Source organism: Thalassophryne amazonica, chromosome 6 (genome assembly GCF_902500255.1).
Source record: "Thalassophryne amazonica chromosome 6, fThaAma1.1, whole genome shotgun sequence".
NCBI classification, from domain to species: domain Eukaryota; kingdom Metazoa; phylum Chordata; class Actinopteri; order Batrachoidiformes; family Batrachoididae; genus Thalassophryne; species Thalassophryne amazonica.
In genome coordinates, this window is record NC_047108.1 from 61,572,202 (window position 1) to 61,587,591 (window position 15,390).

Below are 15,390 nucleotides of genomic sequence, written 5' to 3' on the forward strand. Positions count from 1 at the left end.
CTCCTTGTCAGAATGTCAGCACATTAATTACATACTGTATTAAACACCTTACACCTCAAGTGATTTTTCAGCTCATTTAAGTCAGTCCTGTGAAACATTGTAGACTTTTTTTTAACTCATTCTTGTGCTCCGGGGAAACAACCCAACAGTGTGAGAATATGTACTTGTATATAACACAGTACTAATATCAACCCAGTCTCATGGCAGTTCATGGGACTGGGTAATGAAAGTAAATTAATCTACGGGTTTGTGACAAGGGTACGAAAATGGGGCATTTTTCATAATGGGAGCACAAATTCATTTTGTGACAGGGTGCACAGAATGTAGGGTGAAGGACGGGGGGTCATACAGTATACACTTACACTATGGTTATGCTTCAAATTAGGAGAAGGGGAAGACTCTAAATACAAAAGTGTCACTATGTCACGAAAAGCGGGCGCTTTTCATGAAGGGGCATGAAATAAAAAAAAAAGTGAGACGGGGCTGACTTTTAAATGAAGTATGATATGTGCAACAAAATACTGCACAAAGTTTTCCTGTTTGTCATACAACATTAAAAACAATAAAACATTAGTCTTACTAAAATACACTTGCTTTTAAATTGCAAGTACAAATTACAAAAACAGTTATTAAGCAGTTGTTTAACACAATATTTATTTCTAGATATAAAAATAATTAATAAGCAGTTTATCACTTATTATCACATAGTTCTTATCAGTGACTAGCAAAAGGTGGTTATGTAAAAGGACGTTTTGGAGACACAACCTTGATTAGGTGTATAAAAGGTGGATTCTGTGCCTTAGAAGTTCACTCTGAAGTGAAACAGTAAAGTCACCATCGACAATGAAGTGGTTCATGGTTCTGTCTGCCCTGGTGGCTCTCTCTGAATGTACCTATAGGTAAGTCTGAGCTGGATGTTTGAAAAGGAACGTGTTCTTTGATTTGTGTGACATTACCTGAATGTGTAAACAGTACAGACTGAAAGACAGTTTCTGAGAAAAACGGTGCACAAATCTGTATTATAGTGATTCTGTGTTATAGTACTAACATCTTTTCTCATTGGAATTGTAATCACATTTTTAAAATTGTATTTAACAATATTGAATGCTTATCACTTATAATAATTCCATATTGTATGTTGTTTTTGTGTTATGGCTGCTCCCGATTTTTGGTTCAGGGTCACCACATAGGGATTTAGCAGATGTTTTACACCGGATGCTCTTGTATACATTATTTAATTGATCTATTTCATTACTATATTTTATCAACTAATACCTAGAATGTTATTATTACTTTCATTTATTAACTGTCTTTAATGCTGTTACTTAGCTGGAAACACATGCAAAAGCAACGTTAGCAAAGCTGATTGAAATAAATTGATTTTATATTCTTGTGCTCTGCAGAATTCCGTTGATCAAGGGTAAGACTGCCAGAGAGAGCCTGCAGGAGAAAGGTCTGTGGGATCATTTCAGGAGGACACATCCATACAAACCACTCAGCAAATTCATCCAGGATGGGACTGAGTCTATGACCAACGATGCTGACGTAAGTCCAGATATAATTAAAGTTCCCCGGGTATAAGCACAGGCCCAGTGTAGGATGTATTAACTCTCATCTGATCATATTCACTACATACCATATTTGTCACACACACAGCTGAGCTGTAGATGTAATTAGGAAAACTTCATTTTTTTTTATATCGTCTCAACATCTGTGACTGTTGTTAAAACACAACAAAACTTGTACAGTTCGTCTTGTCCCACTGGATCTGTCACATAGTTGATGATAATGTTTCACATCAATGCTTCTTCTGTCTGTCCTCCTAGTTGTCCTACTTTGGCGTGATCTCCATTGGTAACCCTCCACAGTCCTTCTCCGTCATCTTTGACACAGGATCCTCCAACTTGTGGGTGCCTTCTGTCTACTGCAGCGACCAGGCCTGCGGTGAGTCATTTGAATGATGACATTATTTTTAGTTGTTGGATAATCAAATTGACAGCACCATAAAGTAGAGAAAGAAACAAAATGGAGAGCCACTTTGGAAGATAGAGGACTTAAAATTATAAACAGAAGCCATAATATCTGAGGTTTAGCAAAAGTCAAGATTCAGATGTTCACCAAGGTCCCGTGTTCATATTACATTTTATTTTCCTGACAAAAAATGCCATGAGAGCACCCAGAAATGCTTCAACTCAGCAGTTTAACTGCTTTCGGTGGGGGGTATTGCATTTGGGATTTGTTTATTTGACAACAATATACAGCTAAAATAAGCTTATAAAGTATAGTGATTATGAAGTACTCACCCTTAGCAGGTACATAGTGTCTGTCCAATCTGCTGTCAGAGATGAGTTTTTATTTCTATTGTGATAGGTTTTGATGGACACATGAAGCTGGCTGTAGACAGCAAAAATAAACCTTTTCTAATGGTTGCCTCAAAAGGTGCATCAGTGATGTCACAGTGTCATTCAGCTTCAAGTGAATATGACTTGCTTGAGGTTTGCAGCTAGACCCATGCTCCCTCCCCCACCGCCACACACACACACACACACACACACACACACACACACACACACACACACACACACACACACACACACACACACACACACACACACACACACACACACACACACACACACACACACACACACACACACACACACACACACACTTCTCCCCCCAGGAAAAATTTACAGAACTCTACAGCCTTTTTCTTGCATTCTTTGGCAAAACAGCTTACTCTAGTCATCAGTTTTAATGGCCATTTTTTAAAACGCTGGAAATGTTTTAATTCTGCATGCAGCAGCTTTCATCAATCAGCCTTTGTTTATTCAGTCATTAAAGGTTAAATCACACATGTAGATCAACCATGGGGTAAATTATTCTTGCCTTTAAAAACACATTGAATGAAAATGGCTTCGCTTTTCAGAAAACCACAAGAGATTCAATCCACAACAGTCTTCTACCTTCAAATGGGGCCAGCAGTCTCTGCAAATCCAATATGGTACAGGCTATATGCAAGGATATCTGGGGAGTGACAACGTAGAGGTAACAAACACTCTTGGAAACAAAGAACATTGGCACCAGCATTTGTTGAAATGTGAGTTCCAGCTGTCTTGTGTCTCTAGGTGGGCGGCCTTACTGTGGCCAACCAGGTGTTTGGAATCAGTACGTCAGAAGCTACCTTTATGGCCTACATGCACGCTGATGGCATCCTGGGACTGGCCTTCCAGTCCATTGCTGCAGATAATGTGGTTCCTGTTTTTGACAATATGGTCAAGCAGGGTCTGGTGCCCCAGTCTCTTTTCTCAGTCTACCTAAGCAGGTATTGAAATAGAACAAAACATTTTTGGGGTGTTGGTTTTATTTTTCATGACAGTAAAATAATTTACAAATCTTTGTGTGCCATAGTAACAGTGAGCAGGGCAGTGAGATTGTCTTTGGGGGGATTGACAGCAGCCACTACACCGGACAAATCACCTGGCTCCCTTTGACCTCTGCCACTTACTATCAGGTCCAAATGGACAGGTACCAAGAAAACCATTTGAACTTCAGCAGAATGGTAACCACAACTATGTCACAAAGTGTCACAAAAAGTCCTGATGCCACTGTTTCCACATTCTATCATTCCATTCTACAGTGTCACTATCAACGGACAGATTGTGGCATGTTCTGGAGGCTGTCAGGCCATCATTGACACCGGTACCTCCCTGATTGTTGGCCCAAACACGGAAATCAACAACATGAACTCTTGGGTTGGAGCAGCAATGAATCAATATGGAGAAGTGAGTCATATAATATATCAAGTAATTATTAAATATCTGCAGCTCCAACTTCCAGGAAAAAACAACTTAGTTGACAGAAAAACCAATACCAATGCTCTCAGACAAAATGAATTAAGAGAATTTTCATATATATATATATATATATATATATATATCAAACTGGTGTTGCCTGGCAATCCTCCATTCTGTGTGTGATATTATTCAGGCTACAGTGAACTGCCAGAGCATCCAGACCATGCCTGAAGTGACCTTCACTCTCAATGGACAGGCCTTCACTATACCAGCATATGTCTACGTCTCTGAGGTTAGTTATTTTAATATTTACCCTTTTAATTATATGTAATAGCTCGGTTGATCACTTAAAACACACAGTGCCTGAATTATTAAATGCTTGCAAGTGTATAAATGTGCGCAGTAATGGTGCACACTGAGTATTGCATCTTTCCAATGTGTAAAATAGTGCAGTGTCATTTGACATGTTTGCCTTCATGAATGAGTATTTTGGGGAGTATCAACCTGAGTGAACAAGACTGTGAGTGTTGAACATGCAAATAGGTGAGGTTTGCACATGCAACACAATCCATCAAGGTTAAAAGCAATTTCAGGGGATTAAATTGTGTCTGTAATTTTACATGTCTTAAACGTTGATGTGAACTTACCCAGTGCTGCGCAGTCATTAGCTGCAGACATCTGATTCTAAGTCATTCCCTGTGAGCTGTTTGGTTATGCATTTCGTTATTTTCACTCAGTCATCTTCTTTAACACAGAAAACACCACAATAAACATGAATTTTATAGTGGGCTATTTTTGATTAACTGCCTAAATAAAATTTACCATGTCTCACTATGTAATATAAATATTCATAGAAAGTCCTGTGCATGTCTGTTCAATGTAGCCTCCATACACAACCATGCTTGGGAGGCTGATAGCAGTTAGCACAGCAGTCTGTGGTCAGGGCCGTGGATAGCTCCATGGACAACCAACTACATATAAAACATACATAAATAATTCTCTTTCTATATCACATCCTTTACAATTATGTGACAGTGCAGAGAATATATTAACCTTATCAGGCGAAAGCTCATTTGAGGATTATTGCCTTAAACCACCAGTTTAGGGAGAGGGGTGCTGAATTTGGACTTGTGCCAAACATTGTGCACCTCTGTGACAAACCATTTTCAAGACACATTTTTTTTTAATTGGTGAATGTCCAACTCACTCACTCACTCATCTTCAACCACTTACCCAGGATCAGGTCACGGAGTCAACAACTCCAGCAGGGGACCCCAAACTTCCCTTTCCTGGGTCACATTTACCACCTCTGACTGGAGGATCCCGAGGCATTCCCAGGCCAGTGTGGAGATATAATCTCTCCACCTAGTTCTTGGGGTCTCCTCCCAGTTGGATGGGTCTGGAACACCTCCCTAGGGAGGCGGTCAGGAGGCATCCTTCCAAATGCCCAAACTGCCTCAGCTGGTTCCTCTCAATGTGAAGGAGTTTGTCATTTGTGAGGAGGCTCTACTCCTAGCTCCTCACAAATGACAGCTTCTCACCATATCTTTAAGGAAGACCCCAGCCACCCTCGAAGAAACCCATTTCGACTGCTTTTACCCACATTATAGTTCTTTAGGTCATGAACTAACCCTCATGACCATAGGTAAGAGTAGGAATGAAGAGCGACTGGTAGATGGAGAGGTATGCCTTTCAGCTCAACTCTCTTTTTGTGACAAGAATATGGTAAAGCTTAATGCAATACCATCCCTACTGTGCTGATTCTCTGGCCATTGTCACGCTCCATTGTCCCCTCAGTCGTGAATAAGACCCCAAAGTACTTGAACTCTTTCACTTGGGGAGTAGGCAGTCCATTGGTTTCCTGCTGAGCATCATGGCCTCATATTTAGAGGTGCTGATCCTCAATCCTCATCCCAACCGCTCCACACTTGGCTGCAAACCAACCCAGTAAGTGTTGGATGTCAGAGACCGATAATACTAACAGGACAACACCATCTGCAAAATGCAGTGATGAGACCCTCAGCCCAAAAAGCTGAAGTCCCTCCTCCCCCTGACTATGCTTTGATATCCTGTCCATGAGTATCACAAACAGGATTGGTGACAAGGCACAGCCCTGGCGGTGGCCAACCTTCACCGGAAACAAGTCTGACTTACTGTTGACAACCAAAACACAGCTCTCACTTTGAGAGTACAAATATTGGATGGCCCTGAGAAGGGACCCCCTCACTGCATACTCCTGCAACACTTCCCAGAGCATTTCCCGGGGTACTCAAACATATGGCTTCTCCAAGTCCACAAAACACTTGTAGACTGGATGGGAATACTCCCCAAGCCCCCTCCAGATACTTTGTTCTATGACCAGGACAAAACCTGCATTGTTCCTCTTCAATCTGAGGCCCGGCTATCAGCTGAACCCTCCTTCCCAGCACCCTGGAGTAGGCTTTAATAGAGAGGCTGAGTAGTGTGATGCCCCTGTAGTTGGCACACACTCTTTTGAGGCCTGTTGGTACCTTGCAACTGTCTCCAGAGTCCTCTGAGATAAAATATCATGGAAAGACTCCTTCTTCAGTCGCATGTCTTCTGTGACCACTGGCTCCAACCTCCACAGGGATGCCAGAAAAGCTCTGCTGGAGGTGTGAGTTAAAGATCTCTCGAATAGTGGGCTCCTCCAGACATTCGCAGTTCATCTGCACTATCCTCCCCATCCTCTGATCTAGCTAACTATCAGATGGTGATCAGTTCAGCTGACAGCTCTGCCCCTCTCTTTACCCGAGTGTCCAGATCATGTAATTTCACATCAGATGATATGATCACAAAATTGATCATAGACCTTTGGCCCAGGGTGCTCTGATTCCGTGTACACTTATGAACATCCTTATGTTCAAACATGGTGTTCTTTCTGGATATAACAATACAAACAGCTGCTGAGGTTTAGATTAGGGAGGCTGTTCCTCCCAATCATGCCTCTCCAGGTGTCTCTGTCATTGCCCACATGTGTGATGAAGTCCGCCAGCAGAACAATGGATTCCCCCACTGGAGTCCCGTGCAGGATTCCAGCTAGGGACTCCAAGAAGACTGAATACTCCGAACTGCTGTTCGGTGCATACTCACAAACAACAGTCAGAGTCCGTCCGTGCTGGCACATTTTCACTTAAAATGTGTGTTTGTCTTATGTTGCGCATACCTGCAACTGGCTGATTGAATTTCACTTTGTTGAAGGTTATTAGTACACGCAAAATCCTCATTTATGTACTGCTGTCTATGTCACGTTACCACCCTCTGTCATGTGTCACGCTTAGTAAATCGCTTGCCAAATGTACACCAACCCAACGCACAAAAGTATGTGAAATGCCCATATGATTTAGCTCTCATTATATGGGATCTTAGTAAATCAAGCATGTGGGGGGTGGGGAGTGGGGATGGATGGGGGTCATGTCTCTGCCTCATGAGATGAATGAGATCAGGTGGATGGGCATGGAGAATCAGGAGGTGTTGCCAGAATCAGGCATTATATTGTTTCACCTCAGGGAGCATTGGTGGCTGCTCCCATAATTTATCCACTCATGTACTCTGACATTTTGCACGCAAATCCACCCCAAACACATCCATCATTAATGAAGTAACTAAGTACAGCCCCCTTGCATCCTGTACCTTAATTTGTGCTCAGATTACATGCTTCAAACTGTGTGAAATTGATTGTCAGGATAACATTCACCTCAGCCGTTTTCTCATATGATATCTGTGCTTTTACCCAAGTGTAGCTTTCAGATACTGAATCACAGCTGTTTAGTGACAACACCACAGAGCTGTAATACAACATGTTTTAAGGCCTTGTGTTGCATGTCCTGTACTATTTGTATACAAATTTGCTATATGCCAAACTTGCCATTTCCTACCCACAGAACTACCAGACCTGTCAGACTGGCTTTGGACAAGGTGGTTCAAGCCAACTCTGGATCCTTGGAGATGTGTTCATCAGGCAATTCTATGCCATCTTTGATACCCAGAATAAGAAAGTTGGTCTGGCGAATATTGCATAATCAAATAATACACGTAATGAAACTATATAAATGAAACAATAAATGACACAATAAGTCAATAAATAAACAAAATTGACGGAACACACAGGAGCTACTTTTCAAAGATTAAATTCCAGCAACTTATAATCGTCTTGTGTACTTGCTTTCATATGTGTCTGACTGTGATTTCTACATGAATTAGTCTGTAAAACTCTCTCCAAAATGCAAAAACATTTTTGTCACTTTTTCTTATCACAGTGCTGTGCTAAAAATTTCACTGGTCTTTTCAACCCTTTTCCTTTAACAAAAACCTGACCCCTTATAGAGGATACAAAAAAGACAAAGACGTTGAAAGGTAGCTCAGAACAAAAATAGCGCAGTGAGCGAGGGCTGTAAGGCAGATAAGGCCAAACACAGATGTACACGATAACATGGTGACACGAAATCACATTAATCTGCGATCACAGCCTGAAACCATTCACAATGAAAGAAACTTTGAATGATACTCCTGTTATCACATGACTGGATTATGTGAATTATTGACATTATCATGTTGCCAAAATCATCAGAATCAGCCTTACTTACTTTCACAGCAGCACTGTGTCTACATAAGCAATGGGTGCATCAAGCAAGACATCAGATAGTGTTCATTTGGATGACATATGTCACAAACTTCAAAGCCAAACCATAGATGACAACTGACTCTCCCTAATTATCTGAGGGCATCACAGACTGCTGAAAGTTTAAAAAGGACTTAAAACATTTCTTTTTCTTCTTTTTAGCAAATCCAATAACTTTTAATTAACTTTGCTGTTTTTTTTAATGATGTATTATGTTTTTAATCTACCTTTTTAATGATTTTTTAAAATCTTGTAGCACTTTGAGATATGTTCTAAATGTAATGTTAAAAAAGAATAGCAATCAGAGATTTCTGATGTGCACCAAAGGTTGATGAGGACTGAAAATAAAAGATATGTGATTCACATCGTGACCCAGACTTTACCTGGATCCAGATTCCACAACTCAATGCAATAATTGCATATGGATCCAGCATGGTCCGACTGATTAAGATGGTGCAATGTGATATTTAATTCACAAGCTACATGTTGATCCAGATCACTCCCAACATCCAACACTAATAGGGTCTTCCTTTGTACAATAGCCACATGTGATTTAAATTTTGTCAAGATCCATCAAGCTGATTTGAGATGATTCTCAAAATGGTGTAAATTTAAGAATTGATACAGACTCCAAAATTTAATGGAGTTTTCCATGACCTAATATCTATCTGTGGTGAAAATCTGATGACAATCTGTGATGTAGTTTTGACATAATCCTTCAAAGGGTAATCTTGATCCAGAATCTGGATCCAGATCACCTCCAAAATTTAACGGAGTCTTCCATGGCCTAATATCTATCTGTGGTGAAAATTTTGTCAAAATCTGTGCAGTAGTTTTGATGTAATCCTGCTAACAGACAGACAGACAAATAAACGCCGATGATTTTATTATGTCCTTGGCAGATATAATAAAAGAAAGTGGGCTGATGTTATACCCTGTGTGCTCTACACACGACAATACTAATGTATAAGTAAATAGACATCGGTCTGTCATGGTGTTTTTGATCATATGATTTTTGTGTGAGTTCACTTTGAAGTCATTCACATAAGAGCCTGACCAATTTGGATTTTTTGGGGGCCGGTATGATACAGATTTACGAAGCAACAGAAATTTAAATACCAATATATGCTGAAATACGTATGCATAAAAACTCAATGAATCCTAACATTTCATTATAAAACCTGTATGACAAAGAAATTTAGCTCAGGTTTGATGTTTTACAGTTTAAACATGAATTTCATTCAAAATAATTACAAATACGAGGTCTGTTAGAAAAGTATCCAACCTTTTTATTTTTTTCAAAAACTATATGGATTTGAATCACGTGTGATTGCATCAGCCAAGCTTGAACCTTCGTGTGCATGCGTGAGTTTTTTCACGCCTGTCGGTTGCGTCATTCGCCTGTGAGCAGGTTTTGTGTGAGCAGTGGTCCACCCCTCTCGTCGGATTTTTATTGCGAATAAATGTCTGAACGATTTGGAGCTTTGCTGCATCAATTTTTTCCAGAAACTGTGAGAGACCTCCAGGTGGACACCATTCGGAAAATTCAGATGGCTTTCAGGGACGATTTTATGGGGATTACACAGATTAAGGAGTGATCCAGCCGGTTTAAAGACCGGCCACAGCTGCTGAGAGCGCACCATACTCCAAGCGCCGATCGACAGGCTGACTCCCCGCTGAAACAACCATATCATTTCCAACGTGAAGGCTTTGTTGATCCGGGACGTCGTCTGACTTACACAAAAATGGCAGGAGACGTGGACATCAAGACTTTTTTGGCACATTCCACTGTTAGAGGAGTTTTTTTCATGGAAAGAAAAGTGGACGGATGCGCCACCGTGCTGCTCATTGCGCGGCACAAAACCACCTCCGTGTTGGTCTCACAGGACGGCTTTGAGATGGCTTTCAGATGGCTGTCGGTGGGTTTTCAGTCATGTGACTAACCGAGAAATTGTGGATGAGCCTGGACATGCCAGAACATGTCCTGTGAGGCTTCATCACAGCCATGAAAAAAACTCCTGTAACAGTGGAATGTGCCGAAAAAGTACTGATGTCCATGTCTCCTGCCATTTTTGTGTAAGTCAGACGACGTCCCGGATCAACAAAGCCTTCACGTTGGAAATGATATGGTTGTTTCAGCGGGGTGTCAGCCTGTCGATCGGCGCTCGGAGCACGGCGTGCTCTCAGCAGCTGTGGGCGGTCTTTAAACCGGTTGGAGCACTCCTTAATCTGTGTAATCCCCATAAAATCGTCCCTCAAAGCCATTTGAATTTTCCGAATGGTGTCCACCTGGAGGTCTCTCACAGTTTCTGGAAAAAATTGATGCAGCAAAGCTCCAAATTGTTCAGACATTTATTCGCAATAAAAATCCGATGAGAGGGGTGGACCACTGCTCACACAAAGCCTGCTCACAGGCGAATGACGCAACCGACAGGCGTGAAAAAACTCACGCATGCGCACGAAGGTTCAAGCTTCGCTGATGCAATCACACATGATTCAAATCCATATGGTTTTTGAAAAAAATAAAAAGGTTGGATACTTTTCTAATAGACCTCGTATAGCCAACAACCAACCAAGGTAACTCATGCTGCCTTCACTCGGATTGGCATTTGCAATGTCACATCACTCAGATTTGCATAAAATTGACTTCTTACGAAGTCTTATTTTATTTTGACCCCCTCTAGTTGGTTGCATAGCAACCACTTGTCTTTTGTCACTGTAAAATGGCCACTATGATTGAAAATGAATGGCACTTGGTTGCTTTGGCTGGGAAATGCAAAAACACTTACAAACAGCAGAACACCTTTACAAGAAGTCCCGAAACAAATCTACAAATGGCAGATTCTGGCGGAAGAGGAATGTTCCAAATGCCGAACGTGACAGAAGGGGAATGTCTGTCATTTGGTACATTCCCCTTCTGTCAGAATCTGTCATTTGTAAATTTGTTTTTGGGACTTTGTAAATTTGTTGCAGGACTTCTTGTAAAAGTGTAGTGTTTTTGCACTTCCCAGCCACCACACTTTGCCTCTGTCTCTTGTAGCTAATGTGACCAAGGGGAAATGGGCATCCCAGCCATGCTATAAAGCATTGTATACATTGCCGTAGGAGTACCCTCTGCTGGACAACCTATCTAGTGACACCATTTCCAACACTATTTTTCTGTATTATTTGTTTGATGAAATAAAAGTTTTCATATCAGCAAAAATAACACAGATGTTTGTGAAAGGTTCATATCAGCCATTATCATATACTTATAAATGATCGATATGCCAATATGATTGGATAAAACACTAAAGAATAAATAGCAATCCACCCTTTTCGCAAATGGGTAATATTTTTCATACCACCCGAGTAATCAGCCAATCCGGACAGCGGAGCCGCGCCACGACAAAGAGGCGCGGTCAGAGGAACTGTGAAATACTCGTGAGTCACTATTAATAATTTCGTAAGTGTCCAACTTTATAGGTTGATTGTTAAAATTGAATTCGTTAGTTGTAAAAGCCATCATAATTATTTATAGGAAAACGTTCTATTTTTTTCTACTAAGGTTTGAACTTTGAGTGTTTACACAGGAGAGAAAAGTGAGAAAATGTTAATGCCTGTTTGAGAAAATTGTATAAAGACATTGGGCCTCATGTATCAACATTGCGTAAGGCGATATTTGAGTGTATATGGGGTGTACACCAAAACGGCTGCGCTACTTGGCATTTATCAATGTGGTCGTTGGCGTACGCTGCGCTGAAAATATACACCAGGTCGAGAGGTGGCGTAAATTATACACCAAAATGAACCAGCGCTGGAATCCACCAAAAATGAAGATGATCAACATGATAAACAGTGCCATTATACAAATCAATGCATATGTTACATAAATAACACTTTCCTGATTATACTACATAATAATCAATACAAATCCCGCCTTTGCGGGATTGTTATGGAGCACGATCCGTGATCACAGCGCTGACAGGAAGGAAAGCTGAGCTTAACTTCATGTGGTGTGATCGTTTTAAACTATGAAATTGATAATAACAACTGTAGTTTCGTCATTCCCTTAATTCGCCCGTGCTGCAGCCAGGTTTTGTCGTCTCCATTCGGTTGTCACAATAAAATAAATACAGAAATACATTTAAAAAATAAAGAAATCTGACAGATTAGGCGTGTCTTATTAACTGAGCGAGCAAATATCCACGTCAAGAATTATTGACATGTGAAAAGAGAATACAGTGGTCCCTCGCTATAACGCCGTTCACCTGTCGTGGCCTCAGAGTCTCGCGGAGTATTTAGTCCAATTTTGCATGCCTTTTTTTTTTTTTTTACAGTGTTCTGTGTTCTGCGTATCTGTTTATAAGAATCTTGTTGCCCAGAAGAGAAAAGAGCGCCAACAACGACTCATAACTGTGTTTGTCACATGGAAACAAACACCTGCTGCAGCCAGGTGTGAGTGGGAAAAGGCGCAGCACCAGGACGCAGAGGCCCGATCTGTGACATACTGGTGAGTCACTATTAATAATTTCTTATGTGTCCAACCTCGTTCGTTGATCGTTAAAATTAATTCATTAGTTCTAAATGCCATCATAATTATTTATAGGAAAACGTTCTATTTTTTTTCTCAAACAAATGTTTGGGCCTGAAAACAGTTTGGTATTATTTTCCTACTAAGGTTTGAACTTTGAGAGCGTTTGAGAGAAAAGTGAGAAAATGTTCATGCCTGATTGAGAAAGTGTATAAACTGTGTAGTGAGGGGTTTTACAACCTTAAAACATCTATAATAATTGTAAAAAAATAACGCTGACTACGTCGCGGTTTTGCATATTTCGGGCTATTTTTTAGAACGTAACTCCAGCGATTAATGAGGGACCACTGTAACACTTTATTAATTATATACTACAAAACAATTGATACGACGGCCACTTTTGACGCTCTATTGGCACGCGTCGTGATTGGTGGAGTTCTTTTTCATTGCCGTCTTCCCGGCTTCCATGTCGTAAAATGGAATGGGTGTGTCTGAAGCGGAGTCTGAATATTTATGGGTGTGTTTATTATAATTACGATCATTTCCACCCGCCGCATTTATCAAGATCACGTCAGGCGTACGCCAGAAATGGTCAGGTGCGCACTGCTTGATACATGTCACGGTGACTTTGGTGTATTTCAAGTTTACGCCGTAAATTTACGCCACAAGTGCGCAACATTGATACATGAGGCCCATTGTATAAAAACATCCACAATAATTGTAAAAAATAACACTGACAACTTCGCGGATTTCGCCTATCGCGGGTTATTTTTAGAACGTAACTCCCGTGATAAAGGAGGGACCACTGTATATGATAAATGATATGATATATATATATATATATATATATATATATATATATATATATATATGATATATGATGATGATATGAGAAATCTTGGAGTCATTTTTGATCAGGATATGTCATTCAAAGTGCATATTAAACAAATATGTAGGACTGCTTTTTTGCATTTACGCAATATCTCTAAAATCAGAAAGGTCTTGTCTCAGAGTGATGCTGAAAAACTAATTCATGCATTTATTTCCTCTAGGCTGGACTATTGTAATTCATTATTATCAGGTTGTCCTAAAAGTTCCCTAAAAAGCCTTCAGTTAATTCAAAATGCTGCAGCTAGAGTACTGACGGGGACTAGAAGGAGAGAGCATATCTCACCCATATTGGCCTCTCTTCATTGGCTTCCTGTTAATTCTAGAATAGAATTTAAAATTCTTCTTCTTACTTATAAGGTTTTGAATAATCAGGTCCCATCTTATCTTAGGGACCTCGTAGTACCATATTACCCCAATAGAGCGCTTCGCTCTCAGACTGCAGGCTTACTTGTAGTTCCTAGGGTTTGTAAGAGTAGAATGGGAGGCAGAGCCTTCAGCTTTCAGGCTCCTCTCCTGTGGAACCAGCTCCCAATTCAGATCAGGGAGACAGACACCCTCTCTACTTTTAAGATTAGGCTTAAAACTTTCCTTTTTGCTAAAGCTTATAGTTAGGGCTGGATCAGGTGACCCTGAACCATCCCTTAGTTATGCTGCTATAGACGTAGACTGCTGGGGGGTTCCCATGATGCACTGTTTCTTTTTCTTTTTGCTCTGTATGCACCACTCTGCATTTAATCATTAGTGATCGATCTCTGCTCCCCTCCACAGCATGTCTTTTTCCTGGTTCTCTCCCTCAGCCCCAACCAGTCCCAGCAGAAGACTGCCCCTCCCTGAGCCTGGTTCTGCTGGAGGTTTCTTCCTGTTAAAAGGGAGTTTTTCCTTCCCACTGTAGCCAAGTGCTTGCTCACAGGGGGTCGTTTTGACCGTTGGGGTTTTACATAATTATTGTATGGCCTTGCCTTGCAATATGGGGCGCCTTGGGGCAACTGTTTGTTGTGATTTGGCGCTATATAAAAAAAATTGATTGATTGATTGATTGATTGATAAAATCGTTATCAAGTTTTCACCAGTGAATATGGCTTTTTACACCCTTCAGAAAACCATACATTTATCATTTACAGGTATATGATAAAATCATTATCAATGTTGTGTGGGCCGCTGAAGAGGAGGTACTGCTGGCCCACCACCACCAGAGGGCGCCCTGCCTGGAGTGCGGGCTCCAGGCACCAGAGGGCGCCGCCGCCTCACAGGAGCAGCCAAGGTGACAGCTGTCACCCATCACCTGAGACAGCTGACAGCAATCATCAGTGGGGTATATCAGCAGGACGGCATCTCCGCCTCAATGCCGAGATATCGTTTCTACCTGAGAGGTAACGTATCAAAGCTGACGGAGTGTATTTCTTTTGGATTTGTGCTTAGTTTGTGGATTACTGTTCCAACGAGAGGTGGAGGTAACTTCCCTGCTGTTCGGAGTCCTGGGTGCAAACGCGCCCCCATCTAACTGTACTTTGTTCCTCGCCAGCAGTACCAGGTCCGACACGCGGAGGCAG

At 41.1% G+C, this 15,390-nt stretch overlaps 1 protein-coding gene across 1 annotated transcript; it reads left to right on the forward strand.

Annotated features, from left to right (window-relative positions):
• Positions 1-791: 791 nt before the first annotated feature.
• On the forward strand, positions 792-8,047 carry LOC117512269 (pepsin A-like). The gene is made up of 9 exons (XM_034172276.1): positions 792-899; positions 1,404-1,545; positions 1,827-1,944; positions 2,930-3,048; positions 3,129-3,325; positions 3,412-3,528; positions 3,641-3,785; positions 3,991-4,089; positions 7,700-8,047. The coding sequence occupies exons 1-9, from the start codon at positions 844-846 to the stop codon at positions 7,835-7,837; spliced, it is 1,131 nt and encodes a 376-aa protein (XP_034028167.1). The 5' UTR covers positions 792-843; the 3' UTR covers positions 7,838-8,047.
• Positions 8,048-15,390: the final 7,343 nt, after the last annotated feature.

What these genes read in the sequence shown, in the direction of transcription:
- LOC117512269 (XM_034172276.1), top strand. Translation starts at nt 844, where the DNA reads ATGAAGTGGTTCATGGTTCTGTCTGCCCTGGTGGCTCTCTCTGAATGT. An exon ending in TGGGGAGTGACAACGTAGAG is followed by an intron (nt 3,049 to 3,128) that starts GTAACAAACACT and finishes TTGTGTCTCTAG; the next exon opens with GTGGGCGGCCTTACTGTGGC. An exon ending in CATATGTCTACGTCTCTGAG is followed by an intron (nt 4,090 to 7,699) that starts GTTAGTTATTTT and finishes TCCTACCCACAG; the next exon opens with AACTACCAGACCTGTCAGAC.